At 45.5% G+C, this 24,775-nt stretch overlaps 1 protein-coding gene across 2 annotated transcripts in view; it reads right to left on the bottom strand.

Annotated features, from left to right (window-relative positions):
- Positions 1-647: 647 nt before the first annotated feature.
- The window catches only part of RCC1L (RCC1 like), a 63,808-nt gene continuing 39,680 nt past the window's right edge, over positions 648-24,775 (bottom strand). The window contains exons 7-12 of one of the 2 annotated variants that reach the window (XM_053554717.1): positions 16,541-16,722; positions 13,024-13,111; positions 12,003-12,176; positions 8,878-8,963; positions 2,913-2,970; positions 648-2,272 (exon numbers count right to left, since the gene is read on the bottom strand). In XM_053554717.1, the coding sequence (XP_053410692.1) occupies positions 2,136-2,272; positions 2,913-2,970; positions 8,878-8,963; positions 12,003-12,176; positions 13,024-13,111; positions 16,541-16,722 (725 nt within the window). In that variant the 3' untranslated portion in view covers positions 648-2,135. The remainder of the gene's footprint in view (positions 2,273-2,912; positions 2,971-8,877; positions 8,964-12,002; positions 12,177-13,023; positions 13,112-16,540; positions 16,723-24,775) is intronic. The other variant, XM_053554718.1, reaches the window with a different exon arrangement.

Below are 24,775 nucleotides of genomic sequence, written 5' to 3'. Positions count from 1 at the left end.
ACCGGCGCCCTACTCCTTGAGCCACAGGCACCGCCCTAGTTTTTCTATTTTTAGTAGACACAGGGTCCCACTCTTGCTCAGGCTGGTCCTGAACTCCTGAACTCAGGCAATCCACCTGCCTTGGCCTCCCAGAGTATAGGGATTACAGGCATGCACCACTGTGCCCGGCCTGGGTGGGTGGTTTAAAAACTTACCTTCTCGGGGTGGCGCCTGTGGCTCAGTCGGTAGGGTGCCGGCCCCATATACCGAGGGTGGCGGGTTCAAACCCGGCCCCGGCCAAACTGCAACCAAAAAATAGCCGGGTGTTGTGGTGGGCGCCTGTAGTCCCAGCTACTCGGGAGGCTGAGGCAAGAGAATCGCTTAAGCCCAGGAGTTGGAGGTTGCTGTGAGCTGTGTGAGGCCACGGCACTCTATCGAGGGCCATAAAGTGAGACTCTGTCTCTACAAAAAAAAAAAAAAAAACTTACCTTCTCCAGAGACCCTCTATCACCCATCGTCACCTCCCATCCTGAGCCCCAGCCGGTGTGACCCAGGCCTGATCTCCTGCGACATTCACACTCAGTATGTGCTACATGGCTTGGATTTCACTAAGGTCAGATTACCCTTCTTCACTGTGGGGCCCACCCAGAAGTTTCAGGAAGAAAAGTGACACACAGTTCTCAATTTCTATTTCAAATTTACGGAAAAACTTTAATAAACTTAGGAATAAATCTAAGAATTGTGCTTACGGCCCAGGTGCCATGACAAGGCTGCTCCCCCAGACACCCAAATTGTGGCAAGGACGTCACCTTCTTGGTGACTATCATTCTTTAAAGCGCAGCCCTTCCAACATCTCCACCCCTCTTCCTCATTTCTCTCCCCAGGCCACATAACCATCCAGCCCACCTGGCAGTTTACTGGTCATCATCTGTTTCTCTCCCTGGAATGGTCGATTCACAGGGCAAGGGTGCTTGTCACCACATGCCCAGAGTGATCAATGTACCTGGCACCTAAGGGTTACACACCAAGTGCCGAGTGAAGGTGTAACAGGAATGGCTCCCCTTCCAGGTGGGCAGCACGTGACATCCCAGTTTGTGATATGAGCACCAGATATTTTCTCCCAACTGAACTAGGAGAGTACAATCTGTTCAGATAGACTGTCTTCTGAAGTATTTTTCACTGGCCCCTTTATCAAAAGCCTTGTTTTTCAAAGCTAATCTCTAAATGATCAAGTCAAATTATAAAAGGACCTCTTCAGTTCTTAAAAATCAAAAGGCAGAGAATAGACTTTATTCCAAAGAGATCTTTAAAAGATGTTTTTAAAGGAAAAGACAAGTCATGCTACTAAATCAAATGCTTTTCACAATCCCCGAATCTTTCTTCTCCAAGGCGGGCACTGCAGCCAAGCTTTTATGGACATGTTCACTGCCCTCAGCCCACAAGAATTTGGCCTCAATCTTTCTGAGGGGCTTCTCGATTTTTCCAAGCCCGGCAGTGAGATGGTCACACTGGAGATAGCCATGGGCCCCATGAGTGATGGGATGGTGTGCACTGGCAGCTCCATGGAGAATCCTAGTCTGAGGTATTTCAGGCTGCTGACTTGTGTCCTGCCAGTGAGCTTGCGGTGTGGGAGCTGACCTGAAAGGGCTGTGAGCAGACCGACTTGGCTAAAGCCTGGCTCCCTCAGCTGCAACCAAAGCTTGGCCTGAGGCACACGCACAGCCTGCCAGATACAAACCAAGGGAAAGCCTGCTGTGACAAGGCGGAAAGAGACGCCCACCTGAGTGCTACATTCTGTCCGGGACCCCTGTAAGGTAGTGCAAAATGTTATGCCACGAAGGCTAAGCTTTCTGAAGACGGTGTCTTGGGCCAAAGATTATAACAAAAGCTGCCCCGTGTTACCTGAAGAGAGCTGAGATGTGTAAATCACTTCCCCACCCTGGGCCATCCCAGCATCTCAGGAGCCCAGCCCATGAAGGCAGAGTCCTGTGCTGAATTCAGAAGGTCCTGTCCTCAGCTAAGGTAGAGACCTTGTCCCAGATGCTCTCAGTACACGCCCACCAAGGATTTAGGAAAGAGTGCCACACTCCACAAAGGGTCTTCATCCCCATCTGCCACCAAACAGGAACCCTGGCTGGGCATTCACGTGCCTGCCTCTAAGCAGTCTGAGTGGTTCTGAGGCCAGGGCCAGACTCCAGCAGGTCAGGCAGGAGATTCAGATGAATGACTTGGCCAGCGTCACCATGTGATCCACACCGCACGCCACATCCACAGGCTCCCCAGGCATCGTCACCTGAAAAATAAAGCCCAGAATACCATGAGGGGAAGACGGCGCATGGGGGCAGCAGAGTCAGCCCAGTCTGGGCCCTGCCTCTTAGGTCACTCACTAACCCTGTCTGAGCCTTGACTCCCTCCCCTGGGAGCGGGGATGCGTGATGTGTAATGGACCAAGCAGGCTCCATTATGACGGCAGCCATCATTGTTCACGTCCAGCCCTCAGAGAGACCACTCTGGGCAAGGACACAGACCTGTGTGCCCTGTGCTGGAACACACATGTCCCACAGAGGCTGCTTCCCTGAATGTGATCCTGCCAGGGTCCTGTTCTGCAAGCTGGGCATTCAGTGACACCTTTCCTAGGGTCACCACCTTGGCTCACTGGGAAGCTCAAGAAACCTTTCTCTTGCCTTGGGAGTCCCTTGCCCCATTGGCCCAGTGTCTCAGTCCCCTTGTTAATCAAGCCCCACTTCAAACACAGGGAGGCTGTGTCCCAAGTCACAGCCATTTCAGAGAACAGCACAACTGTGTCTCAGAAGGACCTTGCTGTCATCACAGGAGGGCCCAGCCCTCAAGGGAGCAAGAAAACAGCTTTGTTCAGATGAGGCAGCATAAGCCTGTTTACCTTAAAAAGGGTGCCAGCTGTTGTATAGCCTCACCTTGGAAATGGATGCCCCAAATATTCCAGGTATGCCCAGAGCCACAAGGCCAAGCCAGCTGTCCAGGAAAGGAGAAATTTTCATTCTGGTTCTTGTTTATTATTATTATTAGATAATATAAAAGGACATTCCGTGGAAAAGAATAAAAAGGTATTAAATACCTTTTAATACCACCACCCCTATCATCATCTGTCCCAGTCTCCACCTGCCTCTGAACTAGAGACTACTTTTAACTAGTTTTTTATTATCCTTCCAGAGGTTCTTAATGCAAAGAAGAGCAGACACAGGTCTTATTCTTTCTTTTTTTTTTTTAGAGACAGAGTTTCACTTTGTCACCCTTGGTAGAGTGCTGTGGCGTCACAGCTCACAGCAACCTCCAGCTCTTGGGCTTAGGTGATTCTCTTGCCTCAACTTCCCGAGTAGCTGGGACCACAGGCACCTGCCACAATGCCCGGCTATTTTTTTGTTGCAGTTTGGCCAGGCCGGGTTCAAACCCACCACCCTCGGTGTATGGAGCCGATGTCCGACTCACTGAGCCACAGGCACCACCCAGGTCTTATTTTTTCTCAATCAATGATGCCCCCTCATGGTTTGCCCACAGACCCTTGTCAGGATGCTGACACCACTTCTACTGACCAGATCTGAATTTGACCATCCTTCCCTGATGGCCACAATCAACCAGGCAGTGTGACAGCTGGAAAGGGGATCTGTCACAGCCTGTGGAGTTTACTAGGCTTAAGAGGGAAATGTCTAATCCAGATGGCCCAGCCAAAAAGCACACAGGCAGCAGGCGCTGACCCAGAGCTTTGCGCCTATGTTGGGGAGACAAGACCATTAGAAGACTCCAGGCCACAGGCAAATGGATGCGAGAAACTGAGTCATACCATACTCCCGTCTCTAAACAAACGTCTTTAGCAGAAACTATTACAGAAATCACTAAACAAACAAGAAGTGGTGACCCAGTTAATCCCAAAGGCACGTAGATACAGAAAGCGTTCCAGGCTGGCCATGGAAGCAGCAGAAAACACACAGCCTCTGGAGACAGGGTCCAGATGAGCTCTTAGCAACCTCCCAGCCATTAGAGAGCACTTTATTTACCTTTCCTGGGAAAGTGCCCCTCTCCTCACTAATCTGCGCCAACCTGCTGCACTTAGCACCTTTGTCCCTGTCTCCCCAGTGTTCTGGCCATTAGGGCCCAAAGCAGAGTAAACCATTTGCCTTGGGTCACTTGCCAGGACAATGATTTTAGCCTGGGGCCCCTGAGAGCCTCTCTGGGGAGCAGCGGCAGCTCCCTGAGGCTCCAGCGCCCCCTGGCGAGAGCTCCCGCACAGCCTCAGAGCTGAGTCCAAGAGAACACTGCCCTCAGCCATGTTTTATTTTTGTCTTAGTCAAGGTTAAAAGGAATTTCTGTTCTAAACCAATTTATGTTCACAGCTTTGCTGCGTAAGAAAGCAGTTCCAAAAACCAGAACCACATTTAGCCTCAGTAACTCTTTTAAAAGTCTGAGCAGAATCAGCTTAACAGCATCTCTCTCCACAATTACCAGCTCCTGAAACAAACGCCTACCAGGTGAAAGGCAGAGGAACAGCTGGAGGGACACTGAACCAGAGCTGTGAGTCCATCATGGCAACAGAGAGGGAACTCTGATGAAGCGAGACAGCTCAGGGCCCAGCTATGCTCCACAGAGTGCCCAGCTTGCAAACTGCACTACTTTCCTGCACTGTCACAACCACGCAAGACCTGGGGCTACTCAATGACCAGAGGAGGCCAGGAGTCTGGGGGTTTCCCAGCTTGTGCCCCAAACTCTACTAGTCTTGACCCAGCAGGAGTGAAAGTGGTCTGCAGGCAGAGGCCCAGTTCAAATCGTACCCACTCAGGGCCATGGGATTTGGGGCAAGCCCCTTCAACTCACAAAGTCCACTTGTGCACACTGCAGAGGGAGAACCTGACCCACAAAGGTTGTTTTGAGGATGACGGAGACCAAATCCAAAGTGCCCTGCACACTGTCCATGCTCTGCCTCCCACGCAGTAAAGCTATAACGTTTTGTGAGAGCCGAGTGTGCTCCCTGGGAGGGGAAAGGTGAAGGCCATTCAAAACCCCCTTGGAGCCTATCCGAGGACAGTGGTCTCCTGTCTTGGTCAGAGTGTCCTAAAAGGCCAGGCAAAGGCTGGTCAAATACTCCTCAACTCTGCATTCTGCCTTCTCTCCAGTTTCAGGCTCTTTGAGGAGAGGTGAGCTACAGTGAAAATACCATCATCTTAAAAGTTGGACCTATCTGTGGTCAGGTGCGGTGGCTCACTTTGTAATCCCAACACTTTGGGAAGCCCACGAAGGAGTGTTACTTCAGGCCAGGCATTCAACATCCACTCAGGCAACATAGCAAGACCCCTATCTCTAAAAAAAACAAAACAGTCTTTTTTAATTATCTGGGCATTGTGGCATGTGGCTATGGTCCCAGCTACCCAGGAGGCTGAGGCAGGAAGATCGCTTGAGCTCAGGAGTTGGAGGCTATAGTGAGCTATGATTGCACCATTGTACTCCAGCCTGGGCAACAGAGCAAGACCCTGTCTCTTAAAAAAAAAAAAAGTGAGACGCATCCGAGTCTGAACCTTGGCTCGACCTTGAAGAAACCAGTGAACCTCTCTGAGTGATGAGTATCACTGTGTAGCAGGAAAATATGTCCTGGAAAGCTTCCAGAAGGAGAGGTTTGAATCAGGTGACTTCAATGTCACTTCCTGGGCCCACATACTGTGAGAAAAGCCCAACTTATTCAAGTCAGGAATAACTAGTTAGTACCATTCTCTGGGCTACAAATAAAGCTATACCCTTTTTTTCTTTTCTTAAATACTTTCTAAATGATATAATATATCCCTCACTGAGGATTACTTAAAAAATAAAAATCACATGTAATTTTTTTTTTTTTTTTTGAAACAAAGTCTCGCTGTGTTGCCCTGGTACAATACCAGGGGGTCAATGTAGCTCACAGCGACCTCAAACTCTTGGCTTGAGCAATCCTCTTGCCTCAGTCTCCCGAGTAGCTGAGACTAGAGGCGCCCACCACGGTACTCAGCTATTTTTAGAGACTGAGTCTCCCTCTAGCTCAGGCTGGTCTCGAACTCCTGAGCTCCACCTGCCTTAGCCTCCCATGCTGGGATCACAGGCGTGAGACACCACATCCAGCCACCTATAATTTTTTAAAAAGTCAGTAGAGCAGGGTGGCGTTTGTGGCTCAGTGAGTAGGGCGCCGGTCCCATATGCCGAGGGTGGCGGGTTCAAACCAAGCCCCAGCCGAACTGCAACAAAAAAATAGCCAAGCGTTGTGCTGGGTGCCTGTAGTCCCAGCTGCTCGGGAGGCTGAGGCAAGAGAATCGCGGAAGCCCAAGAGCTGGAGGTTGCTGTGAGTCCTATGACGTCATGGCACTCTACTGAGGGTGGTAAAGTGAGACTCTGTCTCTACAAAAAAAAAAAAAAAAAGTCAGTAAAGCAGAAGAAACTGGACTCCACAAGTGGATCCAAGCCAGGCTACTGCCACCATTCTACCTTGCCTGCACCCAATCTGCCCACCCTCCAACCAAAAGGGGGCAAAGAAACAAGCCCATTCCCTTACACAAATACTTAGCGCTCACCAGTTGGGCAACAGGGAAGACAGTGTTTGGCATGACATGCAGCCTTCGCAGGGACAAGCTAGAGTGCCCTTTCCCTGATGGCACGATTGTAGGGAAGGACGCTTGTTCACAAGGGGTCAGAGCAAGCAGGCTGGACAGAAGCCTTGAGTGGCCTCAGGCTCCAGCAGCCGCTGCTCCTGGCCCCACACAGGCACCACAGCAGGTGAAAGGACCAGGTCAGATTTCAGACTGATCTACACTCTGATATGGAGAAGTGAGGGCAGGTGGAGAGGCCTTTCTCAGTGTTCATTCATCTAAAACCCAGCTGCTTTCACTGTTTCCTGAGCTTCCCCACAAAAAGAAGTCCTTTTTGAAAGGAAAGGTGAAGAGAGAGTAGTGAGGGATTGCCAAGAAAACAAGTGGTGTATATAAATTATTGGTGTGATGCCCACTGCCCAGTGCCTGACTGTCCCTTCCTCACAGACGATAACATTTCCAGGCTCAGGAACAGGCTGGCAAGCACCAACCACCTTGGTAACAACTCTGCTATACAAGCATTTTTTCCCAAGTTTAAAGTCTCCATTTCAACTTGTTCTTACAGCAGTTCTCAACCTGTGGGTCATAACCCACAGGAACTGTAGTAAAGGGTCACGGAATTAGGAAGGTTGAGAATCACTGTCTTAGAGCCTCCACTGACAGTTTTTAATAAAGGAGTCAAAGCCTGCTGAGCCCACAGAGATCCAGGAGAGGCAGCAGCCAAGAAGAGGACCAACACAGTCCCTAAAACACTAGAGTTCATTTTTTTTTTTTTTTTGAGACAGAGCCTCAAGCTGTTGCCCTCAGTAGAGTGCTGTGGCATCACAGCTCACAGCAACCTCCAACCCCTGGGCTCAAGTGATTCTTCTGCCTCAGCCTCCCAAGTAGCTGGGACTACAGGCACCTACCACAATGCCCGGCTATTTTTTGGTTGCAGCTGACATTGTTGTTTGGCGGGCCGAGGCTGGATTCAAACCTGCCAGCTCAGGTGTAGGTGGCTGGTGCCTTAGCCGCTTGAGCCACAGGCACCGAGCCAACACTAGAGTTCTTCAGGTCACATCACAGTGGGTTTTTGACAAATAGAATCTTAATATTTTTCAAATCAAGTATTTCTTTTGCATTTTTGTAAGTGTTTTTATAAAATGCTTTTCACGATTTCAAAAGACATTATTAAAATCCTGCCTTCTAATAAAGTACTTACACACACTTTCACACATGCGCACACACAAATTGCTATGCACAGACTATCTCTTGGACAAGAGCATAAGAAACGAGCACCCATGCTGCGTCCGGAAGAATAGTAGGAGATGTTTTTCACAATACATTTTTTTGTACCATGAACAATGTTTTGTACTAAAAAAAAAAACCCAAAAAACCCTCTTTTCTTAGAATAACTTGAAGGACTACTAAATAACACTAAGACAAACTACAATTTAGAAAAGAATCTTTTTCTCCTTTAATTCTGAAATAAGCCTTTTTGTCTAATTGTACACTGCCCCCTAAGAAAACCCTTTATTTTTTCACTTGGTGGCTGTGGAGAGGCAATCTAAATATTGAACATCCTACGTTGTAAAGCGTTCCCTGACATGGGCCTCCATAAACAGCTCCTAGCTTGCTGACTTCTTCAAATACCTCACCCTTTGGAGCCTCTTAGAGCCTGGGCTTACTGATACAACACTGTGCCTTTGTTTCCCCGCTCCACATTCCCCGGGACAGTCTCTCATGGGACTTTTTTTTTTTTTTTTGAGACAGAGTCTCACTATGTCACACTCAGTAGAGTGCTGTGGCATCACAGCTCATAGCAACCTCAAACTCTTGGGCTTAAGTGATCTCTTGCCTCAGCCTCCCAAGTAGCTGGGACTACAGGAGCCCACCACAACGTCTGGCTATTTTTTTGTTGCAGTTGTCACTGTTTATTTTAGCTGGCCCTGGCTGGGTTCAGGCTGGTGGCAGCCTCAGTGTATATGGCTGATGCCCTATGCACTGAGCTATGGGCACCACCTCTCATGGGGCTTCCTACAGGAACAGACCCTTGGGTGGGCAACTCCCTCCCACCTCTCACTCCGCAGGCCCCAGGAGGTCCTGTCCCACCACTGGAGTGAAGACAGAGAGCCCTGAGGGCCTGGTGCAGGGCTCACTGTGCCCTGCCACCATCTAGGAGTCTCCCCAGATGCCACGGCAGTGTGTAGTGGCAGAATGTGCCACGGCAGGAGGGCAGCCATGACCCAGAAAGGGGAGCATGTTGTGTGACCCTTGTCCCAGCATGGCCGCATACTGGGCATCTACTGCGACACATCCTCAAGCCCGCCCAGGCCGGCCTTACCCTCCATGGGAAATACTGGTCTTCTAGGCGACCGATCCCCAGGCACCCTCGGATGTTCTTGCCCCACACAAACAGCTCTCCTTTGTCTGCAAAGAAAGGAAAATAGTAGCTTGGTTGGGGCTATGCAAAGAATAAGTTTCTGAGAAGAGAACGGGTCATGAGAACAGGCTGGCTGGAACCAGGTGCAAACAAAATCCCCTGTTAAACTACAATTTTTACCAGATGTTAATGCTTTCTTGTGAAAGGAAAAGTGTTTTAGATGCTGCCCCCATACCAAAACCACGTCCAAGGCCAAGACTTGCACTGTGTCCATCCACATGGGAGATGAGCTCGTGCATGGAGCTGGAGGTGGAGGTGGCTCCTGCACACGCTGCCTGTCACTCAGGCCCAGCCCCCACCACAGTCTGACCAAACTGCCCTCCATACATCCTGGCTACACCTTGCGCTTCCCATCTTGATAGTGAGAAGTAGAACAAATGGTATGTCATTCCTTCTTTGGGTTCCACTTCTCAGGAACATTCAGTCAAATGACATCTAGTTCCTGGGACCCTGTTTGTACCGGCTCTATGTCTGTGTTCTGGGAACAGACACAGGATAGTGACTGAATGGATATGGGTCCTGTCCTGCATGGGACTTGATTTAGTCAAAGAGCTAGAAATAAAAATGATTAACTGGCTCAGCGCCTGTGGCTCAAGTGGCTAAGGCGCCAGCCATATACACCTGAGCTAGCGGGTTCAAATACAGCCCAGGCCCGCCAAACCACAATGACGGCTGCAACAAAAAATAGCCGGGCATTGTGGTGGGCGCCTGTAATCCCAGCTACTTGGGAGGCGGAGACAGGAGAATTGCTTGAGCCCGGGAGTTGGAGGTTGCTGTGAGCTGTGATGATGCCATAGCACTCTACCCAGGTTGACAGCTTGAGGCTCCATCTCAAAAAAAAAAAAAAAGATTAACCAACAAATTCATGATTATAAATTGTTTAAAAAGTGTCATGAAGGGGCGGTGCCTGTGGCTCAGTCGGTGAGGCGCCGGCCCCATATACCGAGGTGGCGGGTTCAAACCCGGCCCTGGCTGAACTGCAACCAAAAAATAGCTGGGCGTGGTGGCGGGCACCTGTAGTCCCAGCTACTCGGGAGGCTGAGGCAGGAGAATCGCTTAAGCCCAGGAGTTGGAGGTTGCTGTGAGCTGTGTGATGCCACGGCACTCTACCCAAGGGCCATAAAGTGAGACTCTGTCTCTACAAAAAAAAAAAAAAAAAAAAGTGTCATGAAGGAAAAGGACAGGGTGCTGCCATAAGAGGGCAGCCCAGGAGGGAGAATCTAGACCAGGGCCCTGGAGGTGCTGCCTCAAGGAGGGTGCTGGCTCAGGGCAGCCTCTCAGAGCCCACCTCCAGACTGGACCCCATCCACACAGCTCGGGCAGTCCCCAGCACTGAGCCTCCTTTCAATACCAGCTATCAGGCAAAAAGCACGGGTCACAGGAGGCAGAGGAAGCAACCTGAAAACACCAGGACTACAACAACTTGAGCCGATGAAATATGAATCCTCTTTCAAGCTGTCATAGCCTCTTAGGTCTGGCCATCCTCCATGCCTCCGTGTCATACGTGTTTACAGAACAATTTGATCTGACTCCTAGACATGTTAGCTGACCATGGGATAAACAAACCAACTCCAATTCCATTGGCAAACTCTGGGCACACAGGCAGGGGAGAACCCCAAGCTCTGATGCTCTTTCTACTGAGGCACTGTAACTTCTATCTAGAGCAGTGGTTCTCAACCTTCCTATGCCACAATGTATTTTCATTGTTACAAAGGGTTGCAACCCACAGGTTAAGAACCACTGGTCTAGAGGATGGCTGTTGGGCCTTGGGGGAAATCTGGAGAAGGATTTCATTGCAGTGTGACCTGAAATAGCTACGAGGCATGACAGCAAACAGAGAACAGTCCACTCTAGTCAAATGCTTCCCACGGATTTCCAAACACTTGACTTCGCATGTAGTTTAAGCCTTAGAATATTCTGGAAGTAAATATTTTTTGTCCCCAGAATTAATCCATATGACTCTTACATGCTAACTCAAAAAATTCACAAGCCCTGGACTCATCTGGGAGGTAACTGCACTAGTGCAGCAGGGCAGGGAATTCTTCGTTCTCAATGCCTCCACTCAGCGCGTCACTACTCTCAGAGGTGACAAAACTCCACTCCCAACCACCCAGGCTCCAGCCAGCCGGTTTAAAGGCCCCCCAAAATCTGGAACTCAAGACAGTCCCCACATAAGCATGAGGCCAGAGAACACAAACAAGAATAAGCAAAACTGACTGTTCTGGGCCATGTGTTTACAAAAAGAATCACTTGCCATTAGATGGAGAGATTTCCTTATTGCAAGGAAATAACTAGTTTACTTGAGAAGCACAAAATGAAATTAACTTAGTACAGTTTTACTATTCAAGTCAACTAAAAAGCAGCAAATGGAACTGATAGTAACTGTGGAATAAGAGATGTGATCAAAGAAAAGCACACATTCTAGAGGTCTGGAGAGTAACTGGATATTCTGTGGCTTTGTAATTTGGCAAGTCTTTAAGAAAACCTCCACCTCAGCCTTCCCTTTCATCATTTTTTTTCCCCCAGCACTTTGGAGAAATTGGTAGATTTACCTCCAGAAAGCCATAGGACAGTCGTATAAGTCTGCCTCTTGCCATCCCATGTCCCTGGGTCAGATCATGGTTTTGGGAGTGGCCAGGGAATGGGATTATGCCCCACACAATCATTTCCTCACTGCCCACCTGTCAATTCGCCAAACCTCTGCTGGTTTCCTCTAGTGCCCCAACATAGTTGAGGTCCCCTCCTCTTATCACCAGCGGGTACACTCCTGAGAATCTTCACTTTCACATTAACCTAACCACCAACCAAACGAACCAAAAACAAAACTCCAGGATGAGGAAAAGACATATATTATATAACCTCAAGCCAAACAACTTCTAGATCAGCCGCCCTCTTTAATTAAACCATACAAAGCCACTGCTCCACTGGATGGATGGAATCTGAGAGCTGCCCACAGTTGGGGTTGTAGCTGAAAGAGCAAGCTTCTGCCAGTACTACTCTGGGGCTGCCAGGGCCTGGTCACTTACTGGTAAGTGCTGCAAAGTGGCTGAGTCCACATCGAATGCGGGAAACACCGACTTCTGGGTTGAACTCCGTCAAGCCAAAGAGAGTGGGTGGAATCATTTCTGGAAGAGCAGTTTCTACCAGGTTTGGTCCTTTCCCAAGAATTCCATATCCCCAGACAAAAACATGTCCTTCCCCTACATTACAGGAAAAGCAACTGTTAGCAAGTCAACCCAAGGAGAGCCTTCCCTCACCAGAAACTCAAACTGTACCATCAAGATTGATTATATCCACACAGACTTTTTTTCTTTTCTTCCTTGCTTGGCAAGAACATGCTGACAGAGATTTAAACTTAATTCCCTCTCCTCTGCTTAAATTTTTGCTTGTGGAGTCTGTCTAGCCAGCTAACCCATCTCAGAATGCAAACTTCCCACATCTTGAGCATAACCTGGAAGGGACCAGTCCATCAACCAGCCAGAAAACCCACGTGAGCACAGAGAAGTTGAGGACAGTTTTTCCCCTCCTGACAGCTTTAAGTTGCACACTGATCAGAAGACTGAGCCAAAAACACATAAACAGTTTCTGCCCAGATTCTTAAAACCCTTGGAAATAGTTTTCCGTTATAAAATGTTTAATATTCATCAGTGGTGCCAGACATTTAATCCCAGGGGCACCAATCTCAGTTTCCAACTCTGAGGCTCTTCTCCCATCTGCCTTTTATTTCTTGGCTGGAGAAGGCAGAGCTGGAGTCGCTAGCCAGGCTGAGTAGGGAGGATAAAGCAGTTTTCATTCTCCGCTCCAGAAGTTTGTGAGAGTATGACTAAGCTCTGTTGCTGTCTGTCTATATAAATCACAAGCTGTTATCCTTCTATCAAGAATCTCACCCTTACCCTGTAATAACTGGACTTCATCCAACTAGATCTTCCCATACCACATTCCCTTCTCTAGGCTGAGGTCTACAGCCTGTGAATCCAATGGACACTGGTCACTCCATCCAACCAAACTAGTTATAGCTTCCCAATGAGCTGCCAGAAGAGGTCTCACCATTGAGCACAGCACAGCCTGTACCACCACATGCAGCCTGCCGCACCTTCCCCACTCCTGAGAAGGGTAAGCACCGGGGCACATTGACCTGAATCAAAGAAAGGGGCCACAGTGTTAGAAAAGCAAAGAGGTGGGGACCAGGCAGCACTCTCGTCTTAAGTACAGAGTAGTAAGCCCCACTTCATTCCTTCACTCCACAAACATCTAATGTGGGCTAAGCATCATGCTAGGTGCTGGGAGTGCAAGAGGGAGCAAAAGAGATCTGGTTTCCACCCGCAGAGAGTTCTAGCCTAGCAGAAGAGGCAGATGTTGACTGAAATTAATAAAAAATTACATTTGTGTTAAATACAATGAAGGAAAGTTCAAGGGCCTCTGAGAGCGACCCCTGACGAGGAGTCGGGGGAGGTGAATAAGGATGAGGCTTGTTCAGGTGGGAGACACACAAGGGAGGTACAAAGGCTGACAGCCAGAAACCAACAGAGAGGGAGAGGTCGAAATGATGAGAGAGAAGGCCCCACAGATGGAGTAAGGTTCTCAGAAAGGATCTTGTGCGAAGGATCCAAGGCTTCAAATGGAGCTAGCTCCATTTTGTGTATGTTTCTTCTGTGGTTACAAAGGGAGCACGCCCTAGGTGGGTATGGACACAGAAGTGTGTGGGACACCCAGTGCACACAAATAGATGGCAGCAGTCTACGAAATTGGAGGCGACACCTGCTAAGAGAGAGATGGGAGCGTCAGAGGCTTGGAGGGGGGATGTGTGGCCAACTGAGCTTTCCAGCAGGACTTGGTCTCAGCAATTCTGCTGAGAAGTAACTTTAGAAAGATAGATTTTAAGTTCCTCAGTGACAGCCTTGAATCTCTACAGATTCACTTTCAGATGGAGACAGCTGAAAAAGAACCATCCCTTAGTTGACTCTAAAGGAACAAAGGGGCTTGCTGGCCCAGAAGATCCTGCCTCTGTGAAGCAAGGCTGTCAGAGCTGGGACCCAGACCTACTGCGGAGCTTGCAGAGCGTCTCTGCTTAACTGTGCTTTGGCATGGCACCCTCAGCACATGCTGGGAAATTCTCTACAATAGCCACTGGAAATACCACAGGGGTCAATGACAAGAAGAGGCTCAGGCCACAAGAAGAAATCCAGATGGAATCAAATTTTTTTTTTGCAGTTTTTGGCCGGAGCTGGGTTTGAACCCGCCACCTCCAGCATATGGGGCCAGCACCCCACTCCTTTGAGCCACAGACACCACCTGATGGAATCAATTTTTAAAAATAAATAAATAAATGTAATTTCTAAAAACCCAGATTGTGGTAAAATGGCTCCCAGTGATCCCATCTCTAGTTATTCACACTCAGATGTAATTCCTACCCCTTATGTGTAGGCTGGATCTAATGACTTGCTTCTAAGGAACAGAATTCCAGCAACAGTGACAAGGTGGATGTCACTTCCGAGATTAAATTATGAAACGCTGGCTTCTGCCTTCTTGGCAATCTTCTGCCCTCTCATTTGCTCGCCTGGTGAGCTGTGAGCTGCCACAGCTACCATGCTGTGAGCTGCCCCATGGAGAAGCCACGTGGTAAGGAAGCATGGAAGGCCTGGCCAACAGCTACCACATGGCTGGCTTCCAGCAAGGAAAGGGGGCCCAGTCCAACAGTCCACCAGGGGATGCCCCCTCCAGCCACCACCAGCAGCAGGAGCTTGGAACAGATCCTTCCCAGCTGAACCTTGAGATTACTATAGCCTTTGGCTCAGGGTCTGAGCCAAAAGACCCTGCTAAGCCACCTCCAGGTTCCCAACCCACAGAAACTGGGACATGATACCTGTGTGTTGTTTTAATCACTAAGGTTTAGGGTCATGTGTTACATAGCAATAGATGGCATGACATTAGATCTACAGGAAGGTCGGGGATACATTTTTCTCAGGTCTTGGCATCAGAAAGAGCAGTACTTCTCCTGAACACCTTATTTGCTGTTTATCTTACAAAAATAAGAAGGCATTTAGATGACCATGTTTTCTTCTTTGTAAGAGAACTCAGAGCCAAATCTGCATACTTCTAGCCACTGTGCCAGACCCCAGAGGAGGCATTTCTTTATTTAATTAGCTGATCTTTAGTTTCCCTCTGAGTTCTTTATCTATTAATATATATTTAAATATGATCGCATTAAGGAATGTAGTATGTTTCCTAAACAATCCTTGAGACATACTAAAACATTTATTGAATGAAATACAATATCTGGGATTTGCTTCAAAATAATTCAGGACAGAGAAGTAGATGGAATTACAAATGCAACAAAAGTGGCTGTTACTGATCATGGGGCCTTTTGGAAGAGTGATAAATGGTCTGGAGTTACAAAGCGGCGACAGTTGCACAAACTTGTGAATATACTAAATCCACTAAATTATACACTTTAAAATAGTGAATTATGGTATGCAAATTATATCTCCATTTAAAAAAATTGGTAATTATTAGGGAATTTTTGAACAGAGGTGATAAGTAGAAAAAGATTAGTTATACAGTAATCTGTTTTTTGTTTACATTTGAAATGTTCCTAATAACATACCAAATACCCTATTGCATTGTATTGATAGTGACTCCCTTTGCTGAGAAAGAGGGGACAGTGCTGGGGAGAGGTCACACGGCAGTGCCACTTGTATCCCACCATGGGACCTGGGGGAGGCACGCAGGTGTCTTCTTCAAGGTGCACACTTAGGAGGCCTTGTGTACTTTTCTGCATTGCATATATGTCATATATGTTATAATGCAACCAGAGGCATGATGTGACATCATGGGGACTTATACAAACATCCTCATATCCCTTTTAGAATGAGACAGAGGCAGCCATGTGTCCACCATGCCTGGCTAATTTTTTTTTTTTTTTTTTATAGGGATGGGGTCTCATTATTTCCCAGGCTGGTCTTGAACACCTGGCATCAAGTGATTCTTCTGCCTTGGGCTCCCGAAGTCCTAGGTTTGACCAGGTGAGGTGGCTCACGCTTGTAATCCTAGCATTCTGGGAGGCTGAGGCAGGTGGATTGCCTGAGCTCATGACCAGTCTGAGCCAGAGCGAGACCTTGTCTCTAAAAGAATAGCTGGGCGTTGTGGCAGGCGCCTGTAGTCCCAGATACTCGGGAGGCTCTTGCCTCAGCAAGAGAATCACTTAAGCCCAAAGAGTTTGAGTTTGCAGTGGGCTGTGATACCAGGGCACTCTACCAAGGGTGACATAGTGAGACTGTGTCTCAAAAAAAAAAAAAAATAGAATGAGGTAGGGTATACAGGCATGCCTAAAATACTGATCTAAATCAGTACTGTCTCATGTAATTACTGATAACAATGGCTTTTTAATCTGACCTGCTTTTAAGCTCCATGGAGATTGCTAAGAACTCAGTACCCTGAAGAGGTTGCTTTACAACAGGTTAAGCTAAACAATTTATATATCACAACTTGAAGAACCTCTCATAAGCATCCTTAACACTTTTATGTTTCCATACCTCCCAGCACCATGCTGTAGGTAACCTCATACCTGTGTAGATTCAGTGACAGAAGCCAGCTGCCGGTACTCAGAGTTTCCCCAACCGAAGAGGCCTCCATCAGCAGACACGGCCAGGCAGCAATCACCATAGGTGGCGACCTGGACAACGTTCACCCCCACAAGGTCTCCCCTGAGCTTCGTGGGCACACTGGTGATATTGTAGTGACCCAGACCTAACACAGGAAAAAAACATTTACTTTTAATTATTCATTCTTTTAACAAAAACTTATACAGACTTCCTATGTCATCCACTATTTAAGCACTGAACAAGTATCAACTCAGAAATCCTAATCTGTTCCTCTGCACACTCATATAATTTTTTTCTCCATGTTCTCTCAGAGATGGAAAAAGGATGTAATTTTAATTGGTATATTTTTAAAACCCTTGGTATTTTCTAGGTCTGATTCAAGTTATACAACTTTGCAAGATAAAATATCACTACACAATCAATGTATCAGAATTTGTGTAAATTACAAGTAATTTTTTTTTTTTTTGAGACATTATGTCACCCTCGGTAGAGTGCCGTGGCATCATAGCTCACAGCAACCTCAAACTTCTGTGCTTAAGTGATTCTCTTGCCTCAGCCTCCCAAGTAGCTGGGACTACAGGCACCTGCCACAATGCCTGGCTATTTTTTTGTTGCAGTTGTCATTTTTGCTTTAGCTGGCCTGGGCCGGGTTCGAACCTGCCAGCCTCAGTGTATGTGGCCGGAGCCCTACCCACTGAGCTATGAGCGCCACCTTTCTTTTTTGTTGTTGTTAACAATAATTTCTAATGCACTGCTGGGCTTGCTAGAAAATAAAGGAAATTTCTAAGAGCCCAACCCATCCCCAACACCATGCCCAAAAAACAGTGATCCAAAAACAACATGGTCACAGCAAACAGAGGAAAAGACAGAGCTTGCCCTAAGGACAAACATCAATATGGCACTACAGTGGGGTGTGGGGGGGGACCGTGGGCAGCAGCCCACAGCAGAACACAGAACCGCAGACTCCTGCTTTGAACCAGGACTCCTTAAATGGGGCTGAGGCAGCATCAGATTGGTAGCACCCCACGGCAACAGGCAAAAGCAAATCCAAGTTCTCTCTGGAGGAAACATCTCCAATTTAGATCCTCAGGGCTTCCACAAATTAAATTCAATAAAATACAAGTTTACAATCAAAAATCACTAACCGTGTAAGGAAAAATGCTACTGTGAGTAAGTCAACAGAACTAACCAACCGCCAAGTTACACTCTCTAGACACTGGAATTATGACATGTAAAATGAAAAATGATTCCATGTGCAACGCTTATACAAATAAAAACAGGAATATAAGACTACCGAAAATGACAAGCAATAAATACTTTAAGAAAATGGGGGCAAATTTGAAAAGAAAACAATTAGAAATGAAAATTACAGTTAAAATTAAAAACTCTAATGGACAGGCAAAAACAAAAGCCACAATTTGGAAGACTGCAACATAGTGACTGATAAAGAATACGGGCTCGGCGCCCATAGCACAGTGGTTACAGCGCCAGCTACCTACACTGAAGGTGGCTCGTTCAAACCCCGCCCAGGCCAGCTAAACAACTGCAACAAAAAAATAGCCAGGCATTGTAGCAGGCACCTGTAGTCCCAGCTACTTGGGAGGCTGAGGCAAGAGAATCACTTAAGCCCAGGAGTTTGAGGTTGCTGTGAGCTGGGACACCATGGCACCCTACCAAAGGTGACATAAGCAACTGTCTCAAAAAAAAAAAAAAAAAAAATAAGAATATGTAAAGAATTCCTAAAAACTGGGCGGCGCCTGTGGCTCAAAGTGGTAGGGCGCCAGTCCCATATGCCGAAGGTGGCAGGTTCAAACCCAGCCCCGGCCAAAAAACCCACCAAAAAAAAAAAAAAAAGAGAAAAAAAAAAAGAATTCCTAAAAACTAGTAAGAAAAAGACAAATAAGCCAAGAAAATTGGGTCAAGATACGATGTACTCTTCAGAGAAGAAAAAATTAGATAATAAACATGAAAATACAGTTATTCTCAGTAGTAATTAGGAAAATGAAAATTCAAACCAGTGATACATTCTTTCACCCCCTCTAAAGAGGCAAAAAAATGTTAAATAGGCAATACCAAGCCTTGGCTAGCCTATATTGAACAAGTCCCTAGTGATATGTGTGTCACCTCTTATAAATATTTTGGAAAACAATAATTTGAATATGAATGCATACCCTATAACCCAGCACTTTCACCCCAAGAGTCTTCATTATAGCTCCTAAAACTCCTGTACAAGGAGACATACAGGTGGTCATAGCAGCACTGCTTGTTACATAACAAAAGGCTGTAAACCATCTGTCTGTCAATAGGAAAACAGATAAATTGAAGAACAGTCCATCACAGAATATCGTACAGCTATAAAAATCAATGAACTGCATTCAGCAAAGTAGCAACATACAAAATCAACACATAAAAATCAATTGCATTTCTTTACACTAGCAATGAACAATCCAAAATGGAAATTAAAAAAACAATTTACAATAGCATCAAAGAGAATAAAAACCTTAGGAATTAAAAATGGAGACTTGGGCGGCACCTGTGGCTCAGTGAGCAGGGCGCCGGCCCCATATACCAAGGGTGGCGGATTCAAACCCAGCCCCGGCCAAACTGCAACAAAAAAAAATAGCCGGGCATTGTGGGGGGCACCTGTAGTCCCAGCTACTCAGGAGGCTGAGGCAGGAGAATCGCCTAAGCCCAGGAGTTGGAGGTTGCTGTGAGCTGTGTGACGCCATGGCACTCTATCCAGGGCAATAAAGTGAAACTCTGTCTCTACAAAAAAAAAAAAAGTGGAGACTTTACATCCTTCGTATTAACCTGGATGGAAGTGGAAGACATTATTCTTAGTAAAGCATCACAAGAATGGAGAAGCATGAATCCTATGTACTCAATTTTGATATGAGGACAATTAATGACAATTAAGGTCCTGGGTGGGGGGAGGTAGGGAGGGGGGTGGGGCCTTGGTGTGTGCCACACCTTCTGGGGGCAAGACATGATTGCAAGAGGGACTTTACCTAACAAATGCAATCAGTGTAACCTTATTGTACCCTCAATGAATTCCCAACAATAAAAAAAAAAAAACAAGAAAAAAAAACCTTAGGAATTAACTTAACCAAGAAAGTCAAAGACTTATACAATGAAAACTAGAAAATACTACTAAAAGAAATTTAAAAAACAAAAATAAGGGCAGCACCTGCAGCTCAGTGGGTAGGGTGCCAGCCCCATATACTGAGGGTGGTGGGTTCAAACCTGGCCCCAGCCAAACTGCAACAACAACAAAAAAAAATGGCCAGGCATTGTGGCAGGTACCTATAGTCCCAGCTACTCGGGAGGCTGAGGCCTGAGCCCAGGAGTTAGAGGTTGCTGTGAGCTGTGTGACGCCACAGCACTCTACCGAGTGCAAAAAAGTAAGACTCTTGTCTCTACAAAAAATAAAAGGAAAGACATCCTATGTTCATGGGTTGGAAGACTTTAACACTGTTATGCAATCCCCATCAAAATCCTCATACTGTTTTTTTACAGAAACAGAAAAATGCATCCTAATTCATATGGAATCTCAAGGGACCCCAAATAGTTAAACAATATTGAAAAACAGAAAACAAAGCTGAAGGACACACACTTTCTGATTTCAAAACTTACAACCAAGCTACAGTGATCAAAACAGTATGGTACTGGCATAAAGATGGACATACAGACCAATGGAATTAGAATAGAGAACCCAGAAATAAATATTCACATAAATGGTCAAATGATCTTCAACATGACACTCTAGTCAAAAAATAATGCTGGGAAAACTGGATAAACAGATGCAAAAGATTGAAGGCTGACCTTTACCTAATCCACAGGTATCCATAACTCAAAATAGATCAAAGCCCTAAATATAATACAAGAGCTAAAACAATAAAACTCTTAGAAGAAAAGATGGGGCAAAACTTCGTAACAATGGATTTGGCAATGACTTCTAGGATATGATACCAAAGGCATAGTCAACTAAATAAAAAATAGACTAACTGGACTTGACAAAAATTGAAAACATTTGTGCATCCAAACACAACAGAATAAAAAGGCAACCTACAGAATGGGAGAAAATACTTGCAAATAATATATCTGATAAGGGATTACTATTCTAGAATACACAGAGAATTTCTAAAACTCAACAAGAAAACCTGATTTTAAAATGGACAAAACTTGAATAGACATTTCTCCAAAGAAGATATACAAATGTCCAATGAGCACATAAAAAGATGCTCAAAATCATTAATCAATAGGAAAATGCAAATCAAAACTACAAGATACTGCTGGGAAGGTGGCTCACACCTGTAATCCTAGCACTCTGGGAGGCCAAGGTAGGAGGATCCCCTGGGCTCAGGAGTTTGAGACTAGTGTGACCAAGAGCAAGACTTGGTTTCTACTAAAAATAGAAAAAATAAACTGGATGTTGTAGTGGATGCTTGTAGTCCCAGATACACAGGAAGCTGAGATCGAAGAATTGCTTGAACCAATGAGTTTGGGGGTGGCGGGGTTTGAGACAAGAGTCTCATTCAGTCACCCTAGGGTTGAGTGTCCTGGTGTCATAGCCCACAGCAAACTCAACTCTTGGGGCTCAAGCAATTCTTCTCTTGCCTCAGCCTTCTACATAGCTGGGACCACAGGCACCCACCACAACACCTGGCTATTTTTTTTAGAAACAGGGTCTCGCTCTGGGTCAGGCTGGTCTTGAACTCATGAGCTCAGGAAATCCACCCACCTCAGCCTCTGAGAGTGCTAAGATTACAGGCATGAGCCACCTCGTCCAGCATTAGGCAAGGGGATATTATTCAGGACTAAAAATAAATGAGTTATCAAGCCATGAAAAGACATGGTGGAAATTTAAATGCACATTACTGAGTGAAAGAAATCTATCTGGGAAGGCAACACACCATATGATTCCAACTATATGACATTCTGCAAAAGGCAGAACCATGGAGACCGTAAAGATGGGTGGTTACCAGGGGTTGAGGGGAGGGAGGAATGAATAGATGGAACACAAAGGATGTTTAGGGGAGTTTGCAAGATACTATAATAGGGAGACATTACTTTGCATGATATTTAGGGGGACACATGTCATTATACATTTGCTCAAGCCCATAGAATGTACAACACCAAGAACGGACCCTAATGTAAACCATGGACTCTGGGTGAAAATGATGTGTTAATGCAGGCTCATCAACTGTTACAAATGTACTGCTCTGATGGGGGATGTTGATAACAGGGAGGCCACCCACGTGTGGAGGCAGGGGTTGTAAGGGGAATGTCTGCACCTTCTGCTCCATTTTGTTGTAATCTAAAACTGCTCTAAAAAATAAAGACTATTTTTAAAAGGGGGGGAAGGAAATTCTGATGCATGCCACAACATAGATGAACCTCGAGGATATTATGCTAAGGGTAGTAAGGCAGTCACAAACACCAAATATTGTATAATTCCACTTATATGAGGTTCCACAAGTAGTCAAATTCATGGCTTATTTTTTTTTTAAGTAGTCACATTCATAAAGACATAAAGTAGGGAAAGGTGGTTGCCAGAAGCAAAAGGAAGGAAATGGGAGTTATTGTTTAATGGTACAGAGTTTGAATTCTAGAGACACGTGGCAGCGATGGCTGCACAACAATGTGATTGTACTTAATGCCACTGAACTGTACACTGAAACATGGTCAAGATGGTAAATTTTATGTTATGTGTATTTTACTACAATAAAAAGAAAACTGGAGGGGAAAAAACAGATTATAGGCTGGACTGGCTATCCCAGTTGTAGGAAAATAAATAAATAAATGAACTGCAGATATGTATAACACGGCTGAATCTCAAGAAACTATGTTGAGTTTAAACCAAGTCACAGTAAATTGTATATAATATGGCCCCTATAATAAGCAAAACTAATCAATATAGGAATATGTATATATATAATTTTTTACCCTCAAAGAAAGGGATAAAAGATACAAAATTTAGGGTAGTGGATCTCCCTCGTGGAGAGAGAAGGGGATGGAACAGGAGAAGAGCACAGGGGATCAGTACTTTGTTCCCATGTCATGGCTGAATAATACTCCATCGCGTGGCTATGCTACATTTCAATCCTCCATCAGCGGAGGACTGGGTTGTCCAACCCATGGACAAGTGGGTTGTTTTTACTTTTGGCTGTTATAAACAATGATGCTATGAACTTTTGTGTACAAGTTTTTATGTAGACATATGTAAACATTTGTTTCCTCTTGGGTACATGCCTAGGAATGGAACTGTTAAGATATATGGTAATTCTACATTTAACTTTTGGAGAAACAGCCAAACAGTTTTGTACAACAACTGCACCATTTCATGTTCCCACTAGCTATGTCTGAGGATTCCAATGTCAGCACTTGTTATTTTCTGTTTATTTTATAGTAGCTATTCTAGGGGTAGGAAGAGGTATATCATAGCGGTTTTCCATGATGCATGTGACTTTCATGTGCTTATTGGCTACCTTTACAATCTTCTTTGGAGAAATGCCTACACCAAACTTTTGCCCATTTTTCTAATTGGGTTGTCTTTTAGTTACTGAATTGTTAAGAGTTATTTATGTATTCTAGATACTAGACCTTTATCAGATGCATAGTTTGTAAATAATTTTCTCCCATTTTGTGGGCTATTTTTTCACTTTCTCAATGATGTCTTTGGTTTGTTTGCTTTTTAGAGACAGAGACTCACTCTGTCTCCTAGGTTGGAGAACAGTAGTTCCCTGTAACCTCAAATTCCTCTCTTCAAGCGATGCTCCTGCTTCGGCCTCTCCAGTAGCTAGGATTACAGACATGTACCACCAGGATCGGCTAATTTTTTTATAGAGACAGGGTCTCACTATGTTGCCCTGAGTAGTCTTAAACTCTTAGCCTCACACGATCTTCCTGCCTCAGGCTCCCAAAGTGCTGGGATTGTGTGAGCCACAGCTCTAGCTGATAGTATCTTTTAGTGCACAGAAATTTTTAATTTTAATGAAGTTCATTTTACTCTTTCTTATGTTATTTATGCTTTTGGTATCATACTGAATAAACTATAATTTAATCTAAGGTCACCAAGATTTACACTTACATTTTCTTCTAAGAATGTTATAGTTTTACATTTATGTCTTTGGTCAATTTTGAGTTAATTTTTATAGATGGTGTAAGAGGTCTACCTTCATTCTTTTGCATGTAGATACATCCAATTGTCCCAGTGCCATTTGCTAAAAAGAATACTCTTTTCCTCCACTGAATGATCTTGGTATCCTTGTCAAAAATAACCACAAATTGACCTTTTCTTTTTGAGACAGAGTCTCACTATGTCGCCCTAAGTAGAGTGCTGTGGCATCACAGCTTACAGCAACCTCAAACTCTTGAGCTTCAGTGATTCTCTTGCCTCAGCCTCCCAAGTAGCTGGGACTACAAGTGCCTGCCCCAACGCCCAGCTACTTTTTGTTGTAGTTATCATTGTTGTTTAGCAGGCCTGGGCCGGGTTCAAACCCGCCACCCTTGGTATATGGGGCCGGTGCCCTACCCACTGAGCCACAGGTACCACCCAACAACTTTATTATTCTTATAAAAAACTGATTATTTTAAATAATGCACACCAAGATTTTAAAAACAGAGACTTCAACTTCATAGTTACCAGAGAAATGCAAAAATTTTTAAACTTGCAAAGTTAGACTATGATTAAAGTGGTACTTATATACATTGCTGATAGCAGTATAAACTAGTAAACCTTTGGAAAGCAGGACTGGGCACGGTGGCTCACACCTGTAATCTTTGCAGTGTGAGGGGCTAAGGTGAAAGGATCACTTGAGGTCAGGTGTTCAAGACCAGCCTGAGCAAAGTGAGACCTCCATCTCTACTAAAAATAGAAAAATTAGCCACATGCCTATAGTCCCAGCTACTTGGGAGGCTGAGGCAGGAAATTGCTTGAGCCCAGGAGTTTGAGGTGGCTGTTAGCTAGGCTGAGACCACAGCACTCTAACCCAGGTAACAGAGCAAGACTATCTCAAGAGAAAAAAAAAAAAAAAGAAAGAAAACTTTTGGAAAGCAATTTAGCAATTTAATCTGAAAACAATAAATTATTCTAATTTTTTGACCCACTTCTGGGAATTTATCCTTAAGACATAATCCAAATTAAAAAAAGCTGTATGTGCACACATGATAAATAGAATAATATCTCCAACAATGGT

Source organism: Nycticebus coucang, chromosome 12, assembly GCF_027406575.1.
Source record: "Nycticebus coucang isolate mNycCou1 chromosome 12, mNycCou1.pri, whole genome shotgun sequence".
Taxonomy (NCBI): domain Eukaryota; kingdom Metazoa; phylum Chordata; class Mammalia; order Primates; family Lorisidae; genus Nycticebus; species Nycticebus coucang.
Note: the sequence above shows the minus strand (reverse complement) of the source record. Positions and strands in the feature narration are given on the sequence as shown.